Below are 24,400 nucleotides of genomic sequence, written 5' to 3' on the forward strand. Positions count from 1 at the left end.
TGCACTCATGTCGCCTCTTTCTTATTCTCTACATGTTAGCGTCAGTATGGCTGGCAGCGGCACTGTGCCCCCATGTCCTCTTTATGTCTCTCTTCGGCTGTGGCTGCTGGAGAGGATGATGGCAGGGGGATGCTCAGTGTCCCTCCAGTGCCCTGTGCCCCTCAGTGTCCCCCTACCATCATCCTCTCCAGCAGCCGGACTTCTCCTTTAATTGTGTAAAATTGTTACTTTCTCCAGGTGAAGACTGTACGAGCGGCTCCCATGAAAACCTCCATATATCTTCCCACAATGTAGGAGAAGATAATGTGGGAGAAACAAATGTTCCCGAACAATCCACTGATGCCAACAGTTGTCAGAATCCTTCCTCTAGTCGATCACTGATTGCCAAACAAAGAACTGGACATAGACCAAAGAAATCATCTAAATCTGGGAAACATTATAAAAACAGATCGTATTTTACTTTGCATGAGAGAATACACATAGATAAAAGGCCATTTTCATGTTCTGAATGTGGGAAAACTTTCCCCAGGGAATTCAGTCTGGAGAGACATCTGAAAACTCACAAGGGTGAGAAGCTAGTATCATGTCCTGAATGTGGGAAATGTTTTAGACAGAAATCAAGTCTTAAAATACATCTAAGAATTCACACAGGAGAGAAGCCATTTTCTTGTTCCGAATGTGGCAAATGTTTTAGCAAGAAATCGGGTCTTGTTGAACATCAAAAAACTCACACTGGGGTGAAGCCATTTTTATGCCCCGAATGTGGGAAGTATTTTAGTCACAAATCAAATCTTGTGGAACATCTAAAAATTCATGCAGGTAAGAAGTTGTTCTCATGTTCTGAATGCGGGAACCGGTTTACAAAAAAATCAAGTCTTGTGGACCATCTAAGAAGTCACAGAGGGGAGAAGCCATTTTCATGTCCTGAATGTGGGAAACATTTTGCCAAAAAATCAGGCGTTATGGACCATCTAAGAAGTCACACGGGGGAGAGGCCATTTTCATGTTCAGAATGTGGGAAATGTTTTAGCCAGAAATCAAATCTTGTGAAGCATCAGAGAATACACACCGGAGAGAAGCCGTATTCCTGCTCAGAATGTGAAAGCTGTTTTACCTTTAAATCGGCTTTCGTGCATCATTTGAGAACTCACACAGGGGAGAAGCCATTTTCATGCTCAGAATGTGGGAAATGTTTTGCCTATCAATCTGTTCTCGTTCATCATCTGAGAACTCACGCTGAGGATAAACCATATTCCTGTTCAGAATGTGGGAAAAATTTTAGTCAGAAAACAAGTCTTGTGAAGCATGAAAAAAATCATACAGGAAAGAAGCCATGTTAGGGTTCTTAATATATGAAGTGTGGTCATCGTAAGACCTGGCGTTTAAAGATTACCGGGGAGATTTATCGAACATGGTGTAAAATAAAACAGGCTCAGTTGCCCCTAGCAACCAATCAGATTCCACCTTTCATTTTCCAAAGAGTCTGTGAGGAATGAAAGGTAGAATCTGATTGGTTGCTAGGGGCGACTGAGCCAGTTTCACTTTACACCATGTTTGATAAATCTTCCCCTATGTCTTCACACTGAACTGCCACTTTCTATAGACGCCCATCAGGTTGTGTGTTGGACGTTTCCCTTTAGAACCACAGCACAGATTCCAATCATCAGCTGCTGTATGCCCTGCAGGAAGTGGTGTATTCTTTCCAGTCGGACACAGTGCTTTCTGCTGCCACCTCTGTCCATGTCAGGAACTGTCCAGAGCTGGAACAAATCCCCATGTAAAACTTCTCCTGCTCTCCAGACTGGAAATAATACACCATTTCCTGCAGGACATACATATTACACAAGTGACGGCACACGGTTCTTTGCGGCGGTGCATTAGCTCACACGAGCCTTTGCCCATCACCACGTCACTACTCTGTGATCTCTCGCTACCCAGCGTAAGCTTTCTAGTGTCATTAGTATAGATCTATATGTGTTCCTTGGTGTATTTACGTTAAGATGGCAGCACCCAATGTTACAGCAACAGGACAGATGATTAGGTAACATTATGGTGCGTTTACACGTAGCGATTATCGTACGAATTTGCGCGACAATGATCGAATTTGAACGAAAATCGTACGTGTAAACGCAGCGAACGATCAAACAACGAACGATACATCGCTCATTTTGATCTTTCAACAGGTTATCAAATCGTCGTTCGCAAAAAATTTGCAAATCGTTCCGTGTGAACAGTCTTTCGCCGATTTAACCAATGTGTGAGATAGGCTTAAGCGTTCGCAAAACGATCGCAAAAAGAATTTTCCGTACGATATATCATACCGTTTAAACGCTGCTCGTTATGGAAAAAAAAATCGTTACTCCGACATCGTTAATCGTACGATCGGGCCAATTATCGTTACGTGTAAACGCACCATTAGATACAGACTGCCTCAGTTACAAGTCTCAAAACACAGGCCTAGCCAGATATCTCTCCAGGGAAGGATCTAGCAAAGGGATGGCTCCTGTACAGAGACAAAAGCAGGCTGTAGTTTTATAAATACACTAAGGGCCCTATTCCACAGGCCAAGCAACGATGACAGGCCTATTCCACGGCCCCGATGATCGTTTGCAGCATACATTACTTAGCAGGGCTTCTCCTCCACTTCATCTTCCTCCCCGGGTCCCGCGGCGCAGCATCAGCTTCGGTGCGGCCTGACTGAGCTGTCAGACCGCTCAGCCAATCACTGCCCGCGGCGGTCCTGGCCTGTGATTGGCTGAGCGGTCTGACAGCTCAGTCAGGCCGCTTCGGGGGTTGATGCTGCGCGCGGGACCCGGTGAGAAAAACTGAGCGCAGGAGAAGTCCTGTCAGGTAATGTATGCTGCTTGGATCGTCGGTCGCCGACAAGCACCGCTATTCCACTGCAGCGATGTGCGGGTGGCGAACGACGATTTTAGGTTTGAACCTAAGTGAACAATAAGCCGATGACACAATCATCGGCTGATAGTTCTCTCTATTACACCGAGCGATAATCTTGCCGATCCGGCCGACTATCGCTCCCGTGGAATAGGCCCCTAAGGGTCCATTTACACAGAAAAATTATCTGACAGAATATCTGCCAAAGATTTGAAGCCAAAGCCAGGAATAGATTTGAAAAGCGGAGAAATCTCAGGCTTTCCTTTATGACCTGATGTCTGTTTATAGTCTTTTTCTGGCTTTGGCTTCAAATCTTTGGCAGATGATCTGTCAGATAATCTTTCTGTGTAAATGGACCCCTACTTTTGAGTGTCATTAGTATAAAACTATATGTGATAGGTTCTTTTTTTATCTGTGATTTGCAATTCATGTTCCAAATTACTGACACTAATAGATGCAAAGGACAGTGAAGTGTTTCCAAACCTCCGATATGCTGAGAGCTGTAACACCACCTTGCTCCCCCTTCCATTCCTGACCCAGCTTGATTGACACTCTGTAAATGTACGTTTTTCTATGGTAAATAACCAGCGTCATTTAAAAAAAAAATGTTTTTGAGTGGTAGATGGTTGGTCATTATTGTATTATAAACTAGCTATAACTGACTAAACAAGCTCAGATACTAATATATTTTAGAGGTCCCAAAACACCACCGGGGGGGGATACAATAGTCATTTGTCTAGATTACTTCCATTTCGAATTTGGTGCCAAAATACCTTAATGGAGGTGCCAATATCAGTATGTAAGGGCCCTATTCCACCGGACGATTATCGTTCAGATTATCGTTAAATCGTTCAAATCTAAACGATAATCGTTCGGTTGAAATGCACGAAATCGTTGAAATCGTTCGATTTATAAGACCTGGACCTATTTTTATCGTTGCTCGTTCGCAAATCGTTCGCATTGAATAAGACGTCGTACGGTCGTTTGCAGTAGATACGAACGCAATAGCGAAGAAATAGCAAAGAAGAAACTATCGCAAATACGATCATAAGTAACGGTTATCGTTCCATGGAAATGAGTGAACGTTTTCAGGTCTTTCGCAATAGCGATCGTTAATCGTTAACGATTATGCAAACGATAATCGTCCGGTGGAATAGGGCCCTATGGCTCCACTTACATTCCACCACGGAATCCCGGCATTCTTCAGCGCGGAGAGAGGAGGTGCGCGAGCCTCCCATAGACTGTCATTATAACACGGAGGCTTTTGCTCCGTGTGAACGGAGCCTTACCGTGCATTAGAAAATGACACTTCCTGCTCCATCTCCATAGCCACCCCCTCCATTACACTGGGGCTGGAGAAAGATTAGGAAACTCCGCCTTCTTTTTCACAGACACCAACTTTGGAGAGCGGAGACAGTGGCGCCTCCATTAAGATACTTAGGCGCCAAATTCAGTATGGAAGCACTTTATAAAATGACACTTGAGCACCTTGCTGCCTGATAATCATTCTTCTCAAAACTTTATCAAGGGTGATTATATATACAACTGATGACCGTACACATGAGTTGGCGCTGGCTCTCTCACCGCATGCGGCAGGAGAGCGGTGTTTAGAACTCTATTCTAGCGCCAAATTTAAAATCGATGCGGAATATTGAAATTACTATTGTGCACAGCGCCGTCATTTCTGAAATATACTATATATTGGTGGCTTTGTTTTCATAGAAGACACAGCATTTTCTTACCCTGTAAGGGATCACTCATTAAAGTTTTGCAATTCTGTGATATTTAGAATGTTTTTTGTTTTGTTTTTTAAACCCCACAGACACCTACGGCCTCTTTCAAATATTTCACCTATCGATTTCTATGGGCCCTTACACACATCCATTATACTTACGGATCCATATTTAGGCTGTGATCCGCAGCAAACAATTACACTTCAGAATTGTAGCACAGATTCACCCATAGAAATCAATGGGAGTCACCAAAATACATCCATATTAGGATGCGTTTACACAGAAAGATTTATCTGACAGATTTAGGAAGCCAAAGCCAGGAATGGATTTGAAAAGAGGATAGATCCCACTCTTTCCTTTATGACCTGATCCATGTATATAGTCTGTTCCTGGCTTTGGCTTCAAAGATCTGTCAGATAAATCTGTCTGTGTAAACGCACCATTAGTCTTCAAAATGCCACCTGATTTTAGCTAATTTTGCAGAACCCCAAACTACAGACGCATGGCAGATGTGTTTTTTTGTAAAAAGCCTGTGCATACATTTGGTAACTTGATTGGCATTATAAAGTAAAAAAAAAAAATTAAATGTGACTGGGGCCTGAAGTTGAAGTGAAGCTCAAAGGAGTTATCCAGCGCTACAAAAACATGGCCACAGCACCACTCTTATCTCCATGCCAGGTGTGGTTTAAAATTAAGCTCCATTCACTTCAATGGAACTAAGTTGCAAAACCTGCACACAAACTGGAGACAAGAGAGGTGCTGTCCCTGGAAGAAAGTGGCTGTGTTTTTGTAATGCATCTCCACTCGTCTCATAGGCTTCATTCTATGGTTTGCCAGATTCCGCCATCCGCCCGAAAAATGAACTCGCTCATTCTTCGGGCTGACGGCGGAATTTGGTTAAACATAGAATGAAGCCTATTAGAGATGAGCGAACCTGGAGCATGCTCGAGTCCATCCGAACCCGAACTTTCGGCATTTGATTAGCGGTGGCTGCTGAAGTTGGATAAAGCCCTAAGGCTATGTGGAAATCATGGATATAGTCATTGGCTGTATCCATGTTTTCCAGACAACCTTAGAGCTTTATCCAAGTTCAGCAGCCACCGCTAATCAAATGCCGATCGTTCGGGTTCGGATGGACTCGAACCCGAACCCGGTTCGCTCATCTCTAAAGCCTATGAGACCAGTGGAGATGTGTGCGGCCGCCAGCGTCCAGAAGTCGATGCTGCCGAGAAGGAGAAGACCTGCGCCCGGACAGTTAATGTATGAAACAAGGGCTGCAAGGACATCGGTAACGATGTCCCTGCAGCCCTTGTTTCACGATCATCAGGGCTGTGGAATAGGCCCAGTAAACAAGCGCCGTTCGGCGCTCGTTTACATCGTTGCTTGGCCCGTGGAATAGGGCCCAAAGAGACACAGTGCTAGGTTGAGTGCTTCTGCCCCTTTGGAAATCCTAGTGCATAATGTGACTCTGTGAGAAGTTTTTAGGTATTTTTTAGCCTTTCAAACTACTAGAGAAGATAAAGGACCTTTAATAATGTCAGAACCATTTCATCAGTCACATTTGTGGAGAAGCTAAAGGACCTTTGATGATGTCATTATCATGTGATCAGTTACATAATAGGAGGAGGAGTAAAGGTTTTTCATTGTTTAGCATATCCTATCATGTGACCTCATCGCAGGTCCTTTCGCAACAAACATTTACAACATCTAACGTACGTCTGTTACTGATCACATGACTGTGACATCATCAAAGGTCCTATAGGCATTAGGGAATTACACCTGAAGATAACTTATTGGGCAGGTACGTGGGACTTGTAATGTGATTTGTTTTGTGTATTTTCTTACGATATTTACACCCAGGCCGGTTTTATCTGTAGTTTACTTTGGTTATTATATTGTTATTATGTATCAATCCCAAGAAGAACAGCCGTATCGAGTCTCTGGTCTCTTAGTGACATCACCTTCAGTGCACCTGTAGTTGTTTAATACAGATGTGCAAATATATGGGGGGGGGGGGGGGGGGGAATACATTTTTTTTTTTAAATTTAGTATTTTTGTCAGATTTTGCACCAATATCTTTACATGTGGCACCTGTCTGTGTAATTGTTTAAAGGGAACCTGTCACCCCCCATGCAGGGGTCCGTACGCCCGGCCCCCCTGAATGACTGGAGCCGTCATTCTCTATGAGCTTCGGACTCATCACTGATCAGCGCGCGCATGGCTTCAGACAAAGATATCGTGGCGGCGGTCCAGGACCGGGACTTTGGAGCTAATATAGCATACAATGATTACCAGGCTGTTATCTGAAACCACACAATAACTCACCAGAGTTCGTTCAAATTTCTATTTCAAAACCCTACACCTCGTGTGAGATGTTCCTCCAAATGTGATTTTTCACTCAGGCTTTCTCTCAGATTTATTAGATTCAAGACTCTCACAGCTAAAGTTTTCTTTTAAAGGACAATGGTCATTTTTAGCAATGACCCAGCAAGGGTGGATGAAGACCGAAACCACATGGCTGCCAGGATATTAGACCTCACCATAGAGATATTTTACTGGCTAACCGTAGAGGTGAGAGTTTCACGTGAGGTTGTGGTGAACGGTAGGTACGAGTGTTGGATTGTCAATGTTACTGTACAGCTCAGCCAAAGGTGGTATTGTAGTGACGCCAGTACTAGTTCAGCACACAGGTGTAATGTTGGCACCTGCTTTGTGTTGTGGCTGACTGTACTCCCCAGAAATGGTCAGTGACCTGCTGGGTTGTGATGGGTCCCTTGGGCTCTTGACCCACCCGGACTAGCGCTACTGCCACAGAAAGGGGAAAAATAACCCAAGGTGTGCAGTTGGTGTGTAAAGGTTCTGGTGCATAGAAAAATATAACAGAGTCCTAGTGATATAAAGATAGAACAGCTTTACTGTGCAGTCTGCCGGAACTTTTAGAGTGAGAAGTTAATTTTACCCGTGTATAGACAATTATCTGACCACCTTGTACCCTATAGTATTGAGTGTCCCGTCCGACAAGGATGATACAAGACCCAGTCGTGGTTATCTGGGCAAAGCTAAGTTTCCGGGGGTGTCCCAGTTATCTGCACTGTGAGATACGATACGTAGACCTTCTTGGTAGCTTTGTCCTATCCAGGCTAGTTCCTCTTGTGTGTCAGGATACTGCCCTGCACTTTTTAGACTGGTTCATGGTGTGGGATTGTATGTTCCTAGACTCTTCTCCCTTTAAGTTGTTAAGGTTAAATTTATATGTTGACCTCTCTCTATGGAGAGAAGCCAAAAACCCAGGTAAAGGATGGTTCTTTAATTATATCTAGAGTTGGAATCCTGCAGTATTACCAGCTCGTTACTTATACGTCATGGACACAGATAAGACAATGTATCATGATTATAAGCCTGGAGAAAATGGCCCAAGTTTTATTATGGTAATCACATTTTATAGACAGATAAAATATAGGGTGGTAACAAATGCTAATAAGACATAGATGAGGCGGTGCTAGTGATTTAGATATTCAGTCATGCGCAATGGCATCTATATTAGTATTCATTATTATTATTCAAAAAGGTTAGAACAATACATTCTCTGCAATGATACTTTCACATTATTCCCACTGTAACAGACAGGCAGCTTTCCTCTGAGAACGGCCTTGGACGCTGATAAACATGTCTCTGAGGGAAATAGTTCTTGAGACAAAACATTCTTTCTAGTGTCATATCAGAAGTTTTCCAAGGTAAGAAATGGTCCAACTATAAGTTAACCCTATCAGGGACTCTCTAATGTGCTGGAGCTTCTGAGCAAGAGGCCTATATATATGTGTATTCATATAGGTACGGTGCAGGTAGGTAAAATCGTATCGCTGGCCTTATCATTCCCCCATTTGACATCCGTGGAGCATGGATATGGTTCATCACTGGTGGTTGGGTCGTAGCCGGAGGTTTTAAGGACTCTACCCTCAGTCGCAGGTTGATCAAGGGACCACAGGTGAAAACATCCTCCAAGTACTAGTACAGCATCCAACCTCCAGAAATGTCCAGGCGGCACAGATTCAAGAGAACCGATAAGAAAAAGAAAGCATAGTAACGTTAGTCTCTTATATGAGGGTGAAGCTTCTTCCTGTTTGTCGAGGTTTTACACGAGAGAAAATACACATGAACACTTTTACTGAAAAACAGATCAGTATTATGCATAAGACCACTTGGAAGAGACCCTGAAGGACTCCCATTAGTTTATGGGCATCACCATAGGATAGACAAAAATAGTACCATACGTTTTATTGAAAGTTAAAGATAGTGGAACAAACTTACAGCAGATGAGGTAGGAAGATCTGCAATAACCGAAAGAAAATACTAAACAATGGGTGAGTCTGTACAGTATACATCAATATACAGCTTAGTTACAACAAAACAAATAAAAGCTTATTATCAATACCCAAACAATCATATATATATGACAAATACCTCTCCGGATTTTATCAAAATAACCAAACCTTATTGTCTCATCACTCCTGTCCCTAATCTTGTCCCTAATCTTGACTACAGATGTAGCCCCCTTCTCTAGGTCCCTTTACCGTAGGACTGCTTTAAAGGTAAGACAATCCTCCGTCCCGAACCTAACTAGTCTCCTGTCACTCCTACGTCTCCCTGTGACACTGAGTGATCAGACAATAAGTTCTTCACTGTATATAACAGACGTGACTCTATCACAAGGAATCTACCACTTTGGTATCATGTGGGTATTGGAAAGTCACAAAAACTAACTTTAAAAAGTTTCTGAAAATAAAAAGTTTTGATGTGAGCAAATCTTATCTCATGGCAAAAGCAAAATGAAAAGTTGATTGATACATAAACCAAAAACAGCATAACAGGTAAATGCAATAAAATCTCCACAATGTGACCTACTATGTAACCACTAGATTCACTTATAATAACCAGATAGTGAATTCACACTCTTCAATAAGGGATTTTCAAAATTTCCACTTCTTTTTAGTCTTTTTACTTCATTTTGTACCTAGAAAACGTCTTTATGATTAGATCACACAGGACTAATGACTGGTCGCATGGTCACATCTCTTCCTGTACATAATCATATAGTATTATACATACACCAATAATATGAAGTAACTGGGCGCTTAATACCGATATAATATTTGGATCCTACTGAATTGTCTCTTGTCTCACTGAGATCATCATATATTACACATAAAATAACCACCATAGAAATAAAAGCAAAGTGTAAACCATACATCACCTAAAGTTTCAAAGCCTTTTTATGAGAATAATATATATCATATGATCCTTTTTGTAATAGTAGCATTGGTATGGATCCTTTATCCTTAAACCCATCTTTTGACTGACAGGCCTCTTTACAGACACTTGGACTCTTGGCCTCAGTTATATCGCTTCTTTTGAGGCCACTCGTATCACCTCAGACATTGGCTTTGTCGTCTCCCATAGTTTTGGCTTGACCTGTAAAGAAGACACCAATACAGACAAGGACATACCTATATGGACCACCTGTGGCAGGTGGATGACGTCCACTTACATTCCCTGAAACAGGCAGGAAGATGACAGACTATGCAGACAGGCACTTTACCGTGTTACTTACAGTAGGTTATGGCAGGTGTAGACAATACAGCCGTACACAACCCTCTCTGCTATATTTGTTGACCCCTGGGCCGCCCAATGTGAGGATACTACATCACATTACACATGGCTTCCTTCTGCTGGTTTTGTCAGATAACTTACAGTGGGATACAAGGCAGGCGGCAAACACAGTTACTTACTTACTGTCTGCATGCCATCTTTACCCAGTACCTCTTCTCTATCCGCTGGTCTCTCAGCTTGTTGCTGATTGTCTCTGGAAAAGACTTAAAAACAAACAGATCCACATCTCCCCTCCACCTGTACACTATGTACGGTTACCTCAGGAAGAGACTGGAAACATCTCCCCATTCCCTTGTACGCTTTGTACGCTGTTACCTTGGGAAGAGCACAGAAACCACCGCATCACCAGCTTTATCCATCATCCATCACCCTTTTTGGCATCAGGGTTTGTCTGCGTGAACGTTGCGTCAGCCGCTCTATGGCAGCTTTTTGGTAAGCCCAGGGACCAAACAAATCTCTAATTTGCCAATTAACCCATAATGGTGGGCTTCATATAGACATCTGCACAGTTACCTTCAACCATCCTACATGTCTCAGTGATTGTCCTCACCTCCAGCTTATAGCAGGAGCGGTTTCTGCAGTGGAACGTCACTCTGCATGGCGGTCACCATATATCCTTGCGTCTTGTGTCATCCATCTTTGAAAAGTCTGGGATAATCTACAATGAAAACTTTTAAACTTTCATTAATATTTGGGCTTTCAATTACATTTTCATCTTTCACAATTTAAAATATCAAACACAATAAGTAATAAAAACATCCTTATTCAAAAATAAAAATTTGTACGGTGTTTAAAATGTTTTTTTTTTTTTTTTTTTTAAACATCAAAATGGGCTACTCCCATTTCCATTCACCTCTATCCCCTCCCCCATTTGAATCTACATCAAGAGGCAACAGAGATGCTAGATTCAATGCACTTAACACAAAATATATATATATTGGGGGGGCATAAGGAGTGCAGACTGGAGCCATGGACATGGGTTTGGTTTTTACTAGGGATAAAAGTACATATATATTCATGAGCTAAGTTTGCTATAATCATCACAAAACTGTTACCCCTAAAAATAACAAATAAAAATAATTAAACATTGTACACTCGTCCTATATTAACCTTCTTTTGATAAAAAAATTAAATAAAACACACCTTAAAGATGAAATGTAAAACATACGGTATATAGAATAATTCTTTTTGTCAGAACCTTCAGCTTAATTTGTACCATCATTAGCTGAAATGAATCCATTCCTCTAGTAAGCGTCTCTTATCAGTAAGTAGAACGCTCTGTACCTCACTTCTAACCTTGAGCAGTGAGCAGTAAAATCATAGATACAAGAGTTAAAACTTCTTTTTTTTTTTCTAACATCCTTGAAGTTACAGAAGATATCAGCGCTGTGCTCTTATGCACCAGACTGTAACCTTGGACAGTGGCACACATACTTATAACTTAGTAGGAAAAAAAACAATTTGCGTAGAACTTATTAGGATAGATGTGTACACATATGTACACATATATATATATAAACACTTGTTAAATAAAGTTACATAGAAATATATATTACAGTAGTAAGTTACTACTCCTTATACCATTGGGTTCTTAATAAGTGCACAAAATTCTGCGTTTGATCTTTACCAATTATCACTTTTCTCTTGACATTCCTAATAAAACGTACTTTTTCTCTCTGACTCCTACTGACACTCCCGTATAACAATCTTATACACTAATAGGTCTAATAGACCCAGCTCCTTCAAACAGTCTCATTGCTTTTCCCTCCAACAAACCTTTGTCTAACTTTCTTCACCATCAGGTAATAATATTCATTAATAAATGTGCAAAACAGTTGTTAGACTCTATCGGAAAGTCCTGTGCCCGCCCCCTCAGTGACACTAAGCAGTATGGGCGGAGGACAGAAATGCCAGGAGTTAAAATGGCCACCGGACTAGATAACCGGATATAAGGGTGTTGGCTTAGGGCATGGTTTTGAGACGTCACAATTATAATACAGACGTGGATGATATGTGGGAGTGGTTGGCTTTCAGTCGCCATCTTTGAGGGCTGATTACAGAAAAGTGGCGTACACAAATAAGCAAATGTTCCACGGTCGGGACAACAGAAAATGATCAACATTTTTTTTAACACGTAACATACTTCTAAAGGGGAACACCAGCTTAGTAAGACTGGCTGAAATACAGTATAATGTAGGAGCGTACATTACATTACACTAACAGCTCTGATTCTTTTTTTTTCTTTTTTCTAATGCTGCTTGCATGTGATCTGCAGCTCTCAGAGCTGGTTGATGGCCTTGTACAAAACATAACAAATAACACACAAAAAAAACTTTGTATGCTGCTTCACTACGCAGCATTAATTAACCTCTTCAGCTCTCTCAGTACTGTATCTAGCAATGAGCTGGACTGTTCTCCTTGTCTGAGTACGTGGCTTTGTACTCAGACACTTACATGGCAATATACACTATTTGAGGTTAGGCTGCCCACCTCCACAAAGGCATTGGTCTTACTATCAGGTCAGGGGCACTTTAAATCAAAGTAACTACTTCAACAGCCAACCAAGGGGAAGATTCCTGCAGAACATAGGGTCTATACGCCACCATTGGAGGTAGGTTGGCTTTTCGCAGGATCTGGGGTTTGTATACAGATATAAACTGGGTACAATGGTGTAACATAATGATGTGGCTTGGGTCTGCCACACACACTACAATATTCTGTCTTATCTAGATATTGTTGGTCACCGGCACATGACATGTCCACCCAGCTGGACCTGTGCTTCCCACCCATTATCCTAAATGTTTTCCTTCTGTCTGACCCTCTGGCTCTCATCTATCTACTCCACACCCTCCCCTCTTAGAACTCTAATCCTTGATTCCCCCTTAGGGATAGTACTTACATTGACCCTTAAGGTTCCTGGAAATTCCAAGGACCCATTTGCCCTGCATGTTACATGTAGGTCTGGTTACCTACCCACAAGGCAAAAATAAGTGTGCACAGGAGTGTAAGGGGTTTCCCAAGTGTTGGTCAGAGAGCCAGAGGTTGGTGGGGCTAAGGCATGTATCTGCCTTCATATCAAACCTCCTAAAGATCTGTTCTAGATCTTGCACTGCATCTTCTCATGCCCATCGCTAACTATATCTTCCTTAGCTTCACATCAGCTTCACATAAACTTCTTGTGGAGACTGGGGATCCCTTCTTTTAGTGAATAACTGTCTCATCCTTGCTCAGCTAATCCCTAGGTAGCGTATTGGGGAACGAAACCTAAACCTTAGGTTTTAACAAGCACAGCCGCTATAGGCCCAGCCGTCACAGTGACACACTATGGCGACGCACTACAGCAACCTTGCTATAGGCCCAGCCGTCACAGTGACACACTATGGCGACGCACTACAGCAACCTACTGTCCCTCGTTGCTAATTCCTCCTAGGGGGCAAGGGGGTAAGTCACAGATCTTCTGACCTGCTCTCTACCACAGTACAAGCACAAATAATGGGATCAATACAAGTATTGTTCCCGCTGCTCGAGACAGATATCACTTATCAGGAACCCGTTCACTCCAAAAGTTATGCGCCCGCTGTCTGTGACCTCGCAGCTGTTCTCGATGCCATGCTGTATTACAAGGGTTAAGCATTAATCACAGCCTCCCCGTAAGGACGCAGAAGTGATCATGTTCGGCAATCCCTTTCCTTAATTCAGCATAAATACAGCAACAGCTTATCTCAATCACACAACAGTTTGCGATGGCAATGCAGCACTTTAACCTTGTCCTATCCTGGGTTACAGAGTTCTTTGTCTAACAAATTAGACTCAGCTTTACAAACATATAGAGAACACAGGTGACGGGAATCTCATTCAATCCGTTCCCCTGAGGCACAGATAGTACGTAAGAAAGGAAAGTCTTTCTTACCTGGCCAGTTATATCTGCGCGTCCGATGACGGATAAATCACCACATCCCGTCTATCTGCGTTCTGGTTTGCAAGCGGCTGAGTCCCTGCCAAGGGCGCCAAATGTTAAGGTTAAATTTATATGTTGACCTCTCTCTATGGAGAGAAGCCAAAAACCCAGGTAAAGGATGGTTCTTTAATTATATCTAGAGTTGGAATCCTGCAGTATTACCAGCTCGTTACTTATACGTCATGGACACAGATAAGACAATGTATCATGATTATAAGCCTGGAGAAAATGGCCCAAGTTTTATTATGGTAATCACATTTTATAGACAGATAAAATATAGGGTGGTAACAAATGCTAATAAGACATAGATGAGGCGGTGCTAGTGATTTAGATATTCAGTCATGCGCAATGGCATCTATATTAGTATTCATTATTATTATTCAAAAAGGTTAGAACAATACATTCTCTGCAATGATACTTTCACATTATTCCCACTGTAACAGACAGGCAGCTTTCCTCTGAGAACGGCCTTGGACGCTGATAAACATGTCTCTGAGGGAAATAGTTCTTGAGACAAAACATTCTTTCTAGTGTCATATCAGAAGTTTTCCAAGGTAAGAAATGGTCCAACTATAAGTTAACCCTATCAGGGACTCTCTAATGTGCTGGAGCTTCTGAGCAAGAGGCCTATATATATGTGTATTCATATAGGTACGGTGCAGGTAGGTAAAATCGTATCGCTGGCCTTATCAAAGTGTTTAGCACTGCATAGTAGATAGTAGAAGTAATGGAAGAACTAGTTGTCTCTAACCACATCTGTACACACGTGTGTCTTACTAGACCAGACTGTGGTACTGGAGTAAGACAGACGGAACTCTGTAATGGGGTGGTGCTCGTGGTTGGAACTGGTCCCAGCAAATAGTAAAACATGATCCCGGCATTCAACAATTCTTTGTGTTCTTTTATTTAAAGTGTCACATAATACAGGTACAAACAGGAGGACAGGGCGCTTCGGCTCGTGGCCTTCATCAGCTCGGAGCTGATCAAGGCCATAAGCCAAAACACTGCGTCCTCCTGTTTGTACCTGTATTATGTGATACTTTAAAATAAAAGAACACAAAGAATTGGTGAGTGTCAGCATCATCTTTTACTATTTACTAGACAAGACTGACCGAATTGACCTTCCACATGGGCCTAACTAACTTTTCCCACAGGGGCTGTGTGTGTATGAAGAACAGGGATAGGTAGAAGAGAGAGCACCTCCTATAGGCTAACACAGAACACATGATAACACAGTAACATTAACCCTTTGCTAACTTTAGCTGTGCAAGAAATAACAAGACTTAGAAAATAACACTGACACCTAGTGGTGAAACTAGAGAATACTACCTTAATCACCACTTAACCTGGAGGGAGAACTTTGCGACAGGTGCCTAGGGCACTTAACAGTGGGACACCACAACATCACTCTTATCTTTAATAATACAGGTAAATTACTGTAAAGGTGAAGGATTTTTAGACTCTCTGTAGTGATCAGTGTCTCACCATACGCAGGATTACATAGTAATGAAGAAGTCATCTGGTGAGTGTGTGGCGCCCCCTGTGTCCGGAGGCTGGAGAAGCACCAAGAGCCCCATCACAGATCCTCCACCTCCATCACTAATCCATGAGAAGATCCTAGAACTGACCTCCAGGATCACTGAGCTGCTGACTGGAGAGGTGAGCAATGCTGCTGGGAATGCTGGGACATTATACAGTAACACAAAGGGAGGTGTCTGGAGGATGACGGGATCATTGTGTGTGTCAGGTTCCTATAAGATGTCAGGATGTTGCTGTCTATTTCTCCATGGAGGAGTGGGAGCAGGGCCGGCTCCAGCTTTTTGTGGGCCCTTGGGCGACAGAGCCTCGGCGGGCCCCTTTGAGGAGCAAATCATGGAGAGACAGGCGAGGAAAGATTTGCAGCAGAAGAAACATGCGGCTGCTGCATATCTTTCTCCTCCTGTATCTCCTGATCTCTGCAGTAGTCAGGACTCTGGAGGAGTCAGACCCCGTCACAGGATTATATATATATATATCATGCTGGTGCTGCTAGTTCTCTAGTATACAGCTCCTTCTGTGTGTGTTTGTGTGTGTGTGTGTATATACATACACACACACAGAGCAGGAGCTGTATACTAGAGAACTAGCAGCACCAGCATTATATATATATATATATATATATATATATATATATATATATATTTATAATATGAACATGGTGAGACCTCTAGTTCTCCTATATACAGGCCCTGCAGTGATATACAGTGTGTGTATATATATATATATATATATATATATATATATATATATATATATATATATATATACACACACACACACACACACACTGTATATCACTGCAGGGCCTGAATATAGGAGAACTAGAGGTCTCACCATGTTCATATGATAGATAGGAGATAGGGAAATAGATAGATAGATAGGAGATAGATAGATAGATAGATAGATAGATAGGAGATAGGGAAATAGATAGATAGATAGATAGATAGATAGATATTACAGCAGGACCTCTATACACAAAACAAGTAGAAGAACCAGTACATACAGGACACTTAGTTTGCAGAGCCTACCTGCTGCCCTCTGTCAGGTCATGTGTCTGATCACATGACCCGTGACATCATCAAAGGTCCTTCAGACTCAAAGGTCCTCTTTCCTACTCGGCTGTAGGGAAGATTTGTGATGGAAGACAGGTGCTCGGGGGCCCCAGTATGGATCGGCGTGGCCCCTAACTGTCACATGCGGCCTCTAGGGGCCCAGTCCCCTTTGTTACTACACTTTTTTTTCTTTTTTACTAACAAAAAAAATGTAGTAACAAACGGGAGTGGGCCCCTAGAGGAGCTGGGGGCCCCGGCATTTGCCCTACTTAGCCGGGTGCTGACGCCGGCCCTGAGTGGGAGTATATAGAAGGACACAAGGATCTGTACAAGGACGTCATGATGGAGGATCAGCCGCCCCTCACATCACCGGGTAAGAGGAGACCTTCCCTGATTGTAGAGGAGAGAACAGATCATCTGATCATCACATATAGACAATGTATTCAGTCACTGTGTTACTTCCTATAGATGAAGACAGTCAGAGAAATCCACCAGAGAGATGTCCCAGTCCTCTATATTCCCAGGATTGTAAAGAGGAGCAGCAACATGTCCCCCTGGATCATCAGGTAGATGGAGCGGAGATTCCTCTAAATACAGTTGTTGACTTAATAGTTAGATACATCCTCTTCTTAGATTATAAAATTTTAGTGTAGCTTTATCTATATATGTACATTCAGTTCAGTTTTTTGGCAACACATGTGAAAGTAGTATAAAATGGAGCAAGAAAGATATTTAGGAGAAACCCAGCTGTGAGGAGAGATTAAGTAATGGCATTTATCATTTTGAGGATACTTCGAGGTTTACGTTACAAACCTGCACAAACATATGAATACTATGAGCAGCTTCTCACAGTACGATCACCACTAAGGATAAATGTGACTGCTCTCTGGAGGAAAGAAGGTTCAAGGACACCTGTTACCCCGGCTGCCGGGGTGAAGCCCAGTGGAGCCCCTTATACTTACCCCTTCCTCCAAGTCCCGGACATTATCCCACCGCCGAGAAATCCCAGTTGGAAGCCATGCGCGCGCTCACCAGAGATGAGTCCGACGTCCATAGAGAATGAGTGCTCAAGTCATTCTCTATGGGCATCGGACTCATCTCTGGTGAGCGCGCGCACGGCTTGCAACAGGGATTTCTTGGTGGCGTGATCGTGTCCGGGACTTGGAGGAAGGGGTAAGTATGAGGGGCTCCACCCCGGCAGCCGGGGTAACAGGTGTCCTTTCAGTCTCCTGCAGTTGTGAAAGGCTTCTTTCACAACTAAGTAACCTAAGAGCTGTAAGTGATCACAGCCGTCACTGCAAGATCACATTATGTCATGCAGCAAAATTACAGAAACTGTTCTGCCGATGTGTAACATACAGGGTTGATCCTATCTGATCGCTGCTTGGAAAACTCCTTGCCTACATGGGCCAATTTTCATAGTTTTTGACCTTCACCTTCCGAAGTTTCTTTTTTCACTTCTCACCTAAATTGAAGATACACTAGATTCTTTTTCCTTTTTTCTTATGTTTTTTATTATGGGACCTTTGCAGGAAATTGATGGTGGAGTGACAAGCGGACACAATAAACCCATTTCGGTGTCAGTGAATGGTAAGGGCTATTTTACTATAAATTTACCATAATCTGCGCTGTACCTAGATTGCCACATGTTCTGCCGACCAGGCACCTGCTTGCCACATTTTTTAACAATAGGCCCCTCTTCAGGTCAACGCTCCAGCGTCTCTGCACCACCTGCTAATTAAAGCGACTCTGTACCCACAATCTGCCCCCCACAAACCACTTGTACCGCTTTTAATCCAAGATCTGTCCTGGGGTCTGCTCAGCAGGTGATGGTTAAACTTGCAGCCCTGTGTCAAATTGGCGTGGCCTAGAGTGTCTGTGCATTAGACTTGCACCACCCCTCTGTCCCACCTCCCCGCCCTCTTCATTAGGAATGCTCTAGGCAGGATTTCTCCAATTCATCACCTGTGCGAGCACGGCACATAGGTTGGATCGTTAAAGCGACTCTGTACCCACAATCTGACCCCCCCAAACCACTTGTACCTTCAGATAGCTGCTTTTAATCCAAGATCTGTCCTGAGGTCCGTTCGGCAGTTATTGTCCTAAAAAACAACTTTTAAACTGGCAGCCCCGTGCCCAACAGAAGTATCTGTGCCCCAACTTTGCACCACCCCTCTGTCCCTCCTCTCCACCCTCCTCATCATTAGGAATGACACTGAAACATTTTCTCCTGTCTGAACACTGCACAGATGCCTTAACGATCCAGCCCATGTTCAGTATTCACACAGCTGACGAATAGGAGACAATCTGCCTGGAGCATTCCTAATGATAAAGAGGGTGGGGAGGAGGGATACTCACGTTTGGCACAGGCTGCAATTTTAAAAGTTGTTTTTTAGGACAATAACTGCATCACCTGCCGAACGGACCCCAGGACAGATCTTTGATTAAAAGCAGCTATCCGAAGGTACAAGTGGTTTGGGGGGGGGGGGGTCAGATTGTGGGTACAGAGTCGCTTTAAAGGGGAACTCCAGCTAGAGGTTAAAAAAAATTTAACTTCTGCAGAAGCATATAGCATTACTTACCTGTCTATCCCAGTTTTGAAACTACCAAAAAATCCATTTGTTGGGGGGGGGGGGGGGGGGCTGTTCTGTATTGTGTTTCTGTCCTTCCTGGTTAAGCAGTTCCCAGAATGCAATGCTTTCCCTCAGCTGATCATCACAGTCCCCCCACCATAATCTGTAAAATTAGTGCTGCACCTGCTTCTGGCCAGTCAGAGATAGTGAATCACTCAGGGGATTGGGGGATCCAGCAAAGCCTCCTGTGAGATCACGCCCTGCCCCCTGTCTGCATCATCAGCCTGTGCTCAGCAAACACACACAATGTGAGACAGAGGCATGGAAGATTTGTCTCCTAAGGTGGGAGAGCAGTGGGAGCAGGAGACAATGTGGATTTGCACAGGGGCCATTTTTTTTAACTTCATGGATTTCTATCAACTACCAGTGTGGCAGAACCGCACAGATACAGTAATACATTGTATAGACACATCTATATAACTTTTAGCGTACTTTTAATAGAAAACAAGTTTTTCTTATCCAGAGTTCCCCTTTAAGGCACATGTGCAGAAAAAAAAATCCTGCCTGGGGCGTTCCTAATGGTGATGAGGGTGAGGAGGAGGGACGGAGAGGTGTTGCAAGCCTGGGCACAGACACTCTAGGCCACGCCAATTTGACACAGGGCTGCAAGTTTAAAAGTTGTTTTTTAGGACAATAACTGCATCAGCTGCCGAACGGACCCTAGGACAGATCTTGGATTAAAAGCAGATATCCAAAAGGTACAAGCAGTTAGGAAGGGGCAGATTGTGGGTACAGAGTCGTTTTAAAGCAAATGTCCTAGATCAAGGATGTGGAACCTTTGGCTCACCAGCTATAACAAAACTACAATTCCCATCATTCCTGGACAGCCAAAGCTATGGCTGTACAGGCATGCTGGGAATTGTACTGTAGGTCTGCAGCAGCTAGAGGGCTGAAGGTTCCCCATCCCTGACCTACTTCTTTGGTCTAGTAGTCTTATTTATTCCATGCATTTCTTTATACTAAGGGGTTAAGAAGGGGTTAAAGGATCCCTTGACTGGACCAAGGGGACCAGAGACCCACGTATTTCATAAACAGGAAGAGAGATGGAGTTTACACAGATTACTTAGCACTTTATCCTTATCTATGTTATCCTTATTTATGGCCACCTAGCTTTCTTGAACATCAGAGAACTCACACCGGGGAGAAGCCGTATCCATGCACAATATGTGGCAAATGTTTTGCCTATAATTCAGTTCTTGTGGACCATCAAAAAACTCACACGGGGGAAAAGCCATTCACATGTACTGAGTGCGGAAAGTGTTTTAGCCAGAAATCAAGTCTTAGGTCACATCAAAGAATTCACACAGGGGAGAAGCCGTTTTCATGTCCTCAATGTGGAAAGTGTTTCAGCTACAAATCAAGTCTTATAGAACATCTAAAAAGTCACATCGGCATGAAGCCATTTTCATGTCCTGAATGTGGAAAACATTTCAGTGAGAAAGCAGGTCTTGATAAACACCACAGAACTCACACAGGAGAGAAGCCATTTTCATGTCCTGAATGTGGGAAATGTCTAAACACCAAATCAAGTCTCATTCAGCATCACAAAACTCACACAGGGGAGAAGTTATTTTCATGTCCTGAGTGTGGTAAACGCTTTAGTCAGAAATCAAATCTTATGACTCATATCAGAATTCACTTAGGGGAGAAGCCATTTTTATGTTCAGAATGTAGAAAATGTTTCAGTAGTAATTCGCGTCTTGTTGAACATTTGAGAACTCACACAGGGGAAAAGCCATTTTCATGTTCTGAATGTGGTAAATGTTTTAGTAATAAATCAAATCTTATGGTACATCTAAGAATTCATCTAAGGTAGAATGTGGTAATTGATTCTGCAAGAAATTGGGTCTTTTTTTAACATTGGAGAGCTCACTAGAGAAACCATTTCAATATTCAGATTATAGGAAATGTGAAAGATGTTAATCTGCTGAAATGTGCACACACAAAGTACCATACAATCACAATATATTGGAGAATACAATGTACACATGCGCTGGCGCACTGTGATTAGGCTAATATACGGGAGGTCACGTGGTGGTTGGCAAACTTATGAACCTGACATTGGTCTTCAGTTTTCTTCACATTGTTCTTTTGCTGTTACCTCCATTTCAGTTATTAATAAAATAAATTAACTAGAGATAATTTTATGGCTCCTTTTCTTATTAAAACTTTGGGGCCCTATTACACGGAGCAATTATCGCTCCATGTAATAGAGACAACGATTAGCCGATGAACCGTTCATCGGCGGATCATTGGTTTTGGTTTGTACCCAAAATCGATCGCCCAAACACCTTGGGGGAGATTTATCAAACATGGTGTAAAGTGAAACTGTCTCAGTTGCCCCTAGCAACCAATCAGATTCCACCTTTCATTCCTCACAGACTCTTTGGAAAATGAAGGGTGGAATCTGATTGGTTGCTAGGGGCAACTGAGCCAGTTTCACTTTACATCATGTGTAATAAATCTCCCCCCTCTTACCTTACCTTTTCCCGATCCCGGTCTGTTTGGGCAAGGGCTGCATGGACATCACTAACAATGTCAATGCAGCCCTTACTGCCCAATTATCGGGCCGTCTAATAGTTCCAGTAAACAAGCTCCAATCTAGCAGATCGGTGCTTGTTTACTAAAATGATCGGGTCGTAGTTGTAATAGGACCCTCATTGTCTCCCAAGACGATCCATCATCCCCTACTGTCTCAGTGGGGGTGACTGTATGTAATCTCTAAGCTCTAGCCATGCCCCTGAGTAAGGTATATGTATAGTATATCTTTATTGGGATGTTTAGGGAAGAATGAGGTTTGATTAAAGAATGCTGCCCAGTTCTGAACAATGCCCAAGCCAGAGGAGCAAAGAGGGAATGAATACAGCACATGCTGCAACCTCACTGATATGACTAACTGGTTGCAGTGCTGTGGGAGGACTGAAGGATGAGCTAAGGGAAAGCATCCCTAGAAACTGCAGCTGCACAGCTGCTAGGGAGGCGCCACCGCTGTGATGTTTAAAAAAGAAATGGTTTCCTATAGTCTATGAAGACCAGTGATATTTGTTAAAACTTAAAGGGATTGGCCATTTTATAGGGAAAAAAAGTAGGTCAGTGTATAGTATTAGTAAATGTACTCACTGTATATGCTGACACCAGCTCCCTGTGTACTTCAGAGAGCTAAAATCAGACTCCCCTCCTCCTGGCTGGGCTGCCCTGCTCTGTTTTGTTTCAGTCCATAAAATGGCTGACATGGAGGAGCATGTGACCAGGCCCTGTCCCCTGTGTCCTCCGTAGACTTATACAGGCTCAGTGGTGGACACGGGGCATGGTCACATGCTCCTCCATGTCAGCCATCTTGTGGACCAAAACACCACAGAGCAGGGCAGCCCAGCCTGAAGGACATGAGTCTCATTTTAGCTCTATGAGGTAAACAGGGAGCTGCTGTCAGTATATACAGTGAGTACACCTAATACTGTACACTGAACTATTTTACTATAAAGTGGCCAACTCCTTTAACTTTTATTCAATTATATTTTTTAATATAATAAGTAGCGCGATAATTGAACGTAATTTAAAGTGTCACTGCCATTATAACTTTCAAAATCTAAATCAACAGTAGATGTGATATAAAGCAAGTTTACAATATACATTCATTTATTTATTTATTTTGTTATGCTGTAAAACGAAGGTATACTTACCAGAAATCCAGGTCCAGTCTCCTGAAGGCTTCTATATAACAGCTATACTTACTATATTCAGGTCCAGTCTCCTGAAAGCAGCTATATAACAGCTATACTTACTGTATCCAGGTCCAGTCTCCTGAAGGCAGCTATATAACAGCTATACTTACTGTATCCAGGTCCAGTCTCCTGAAGGCAGTTATATAACAGCTATACTTACTGTATCCAGGTCCAGTCTCCTGAAGGCAGCTATATAACAGCTATACTTACTGTATCCAGGTCCAGTCTCCTGAAGGCAGCTATATAACAGCTATACTTACTGTATCCAGGTCCAGTCTCCTGAAGGCAGCTATATAACAGCTCTACTTACTGTATCCAGGTTCAGTCTCCTGAAGGCAGCTATAAAACAGCTAGACTGTGAGGCTCACCTCCAATACACAAAGCTTCAAACGTGCCCTCAAAACTCCTCTGTTCAAGCAGGCTTACCAGGTTCCCTAATTTTCACTGCTACCCTCAAACCCAACCCCCCCCCCCCCCACACACATACACACCTCCACCACACACACACACACACACACACACACCTCCACCATGCGCACACACATACATATACACACACACCAAGCATTTAAGCACTTAGACCTGTGCATGCAGGCATTGGCTGGTGACCGGTTCACCCACCCTTACCTGCACTGCCTTATTTATATAGATGGCCGGACCATAAGAACAATGAAGCACTTTGCCCCTCTGCCATTTTGTCTCAAACCCCCTCCTAGTAGTATGTAAGCTGATGCATGCGAGCAGGGGTCTCACTCCTCATGTATGGATAATTATATGTATATCTCTGTAATGTCTATTTTTTTGTCTATGTATGTACCCCAGAATTGTAAAGTGCTGCGGAATCTGTTGGCGCTTTATAAATAAAAAATTTTTTAAAATTTTTTTTTATACTTACTGTATCCAGCTCCCGTCTCCTGAAAGCTGCTATATAACAGCTATACTTACTGTATCCAGGTCCAGTCTTCTGAAGGCAGCTATATAACAGCTATACTTACTGTATCCAGGTCCAGTCTCCTGATGGAAGCTATATAACAGCTATACTTACTGCATCCAGGTCCAGTCTCCTGATGGAAGCTATATAACAGCTATACTTACTGTATCCAGGTCCAGTCTCCTGAAGGCAGCTATATAACAGCTATACTTACTGTATCCAGGTCCAGTCTGAGGAGGAATCTGAGGAAGAGGATGATCCGACTTCATC

The 24,400-nt window shown here is 42.9% G+C and overlaps 2 protein-coding genes and 1 long non-coding RNA gene across 3 annotated transcripts in view; 2 read left to right on the top strand and 1 right to left on the bottom strand.

Annotated features, from left to right (window-relative positions):
- LOC138773842 (zinc finger protein 271-like) overlaps window positions 1–21,703 on the top strand; it is a 28,254-nt gene extending 6,551 nt beyond the window's left edge. Inside the window, exons 8-9 of the mRNA XM_069954283.1 lie at window positions 238–1,305; window positions 20,599–21,703. Of these exons, the coding sequence (XP_069810384.1) occupies window positions 238–1,305; window positions 20,599–21,293 (1,763 nt within the window). The 3' untranslated portion in view covers window positions 21,294–21,703. The remainder of the gene's footprint in view (window positions 1–237; window positions 1,306–20,598) is intronic.
- Window positions 8,017–15,125, bottom strand: LOC138773843 (uncharacterized). The gene is made up of 2 exons (XR_011360227.1): window positions 13,696–15,125; window positions 8,017–13,640 (listed from the first exon to the last, which is right to left on the bottom strand). It is a non-coding gene; the product is annotated as an uncharacterized lncRNA (long non-coding RNA).
- LOC138773839 (oocyte zinc finger protein XlCOF7.2-like) overlaps window positions 18,377–24,400 on the top strand; it is a 40,805-nt gene continuing 34,781 nt past the window's right edge. The window contains exon 1 of the mRNA XM_069954277.1: window positions 18,377–18,434. The gene's annotated coding sequence lies outside the window, so the exon portion shown is untranslated. The remainder of the gene's footprint in view (window positions 18,435–24,400) is intronic.

This window comes from Dendropsophus ebraccatus, chromosome 15 (assembly GCF_027789765.1).
Source record: "Dendropsophus ebraccatus isolate aDenEbr1 chromosome 15, aDenEbr1.pat, whole genome shotgun sequence".
Lineage (NCBI taxonomy): Eukaryota > Metazoa > Chordata > Amphibia > Anura > Hylidae > Dendropsophus > Dendropsophus ebraccatus.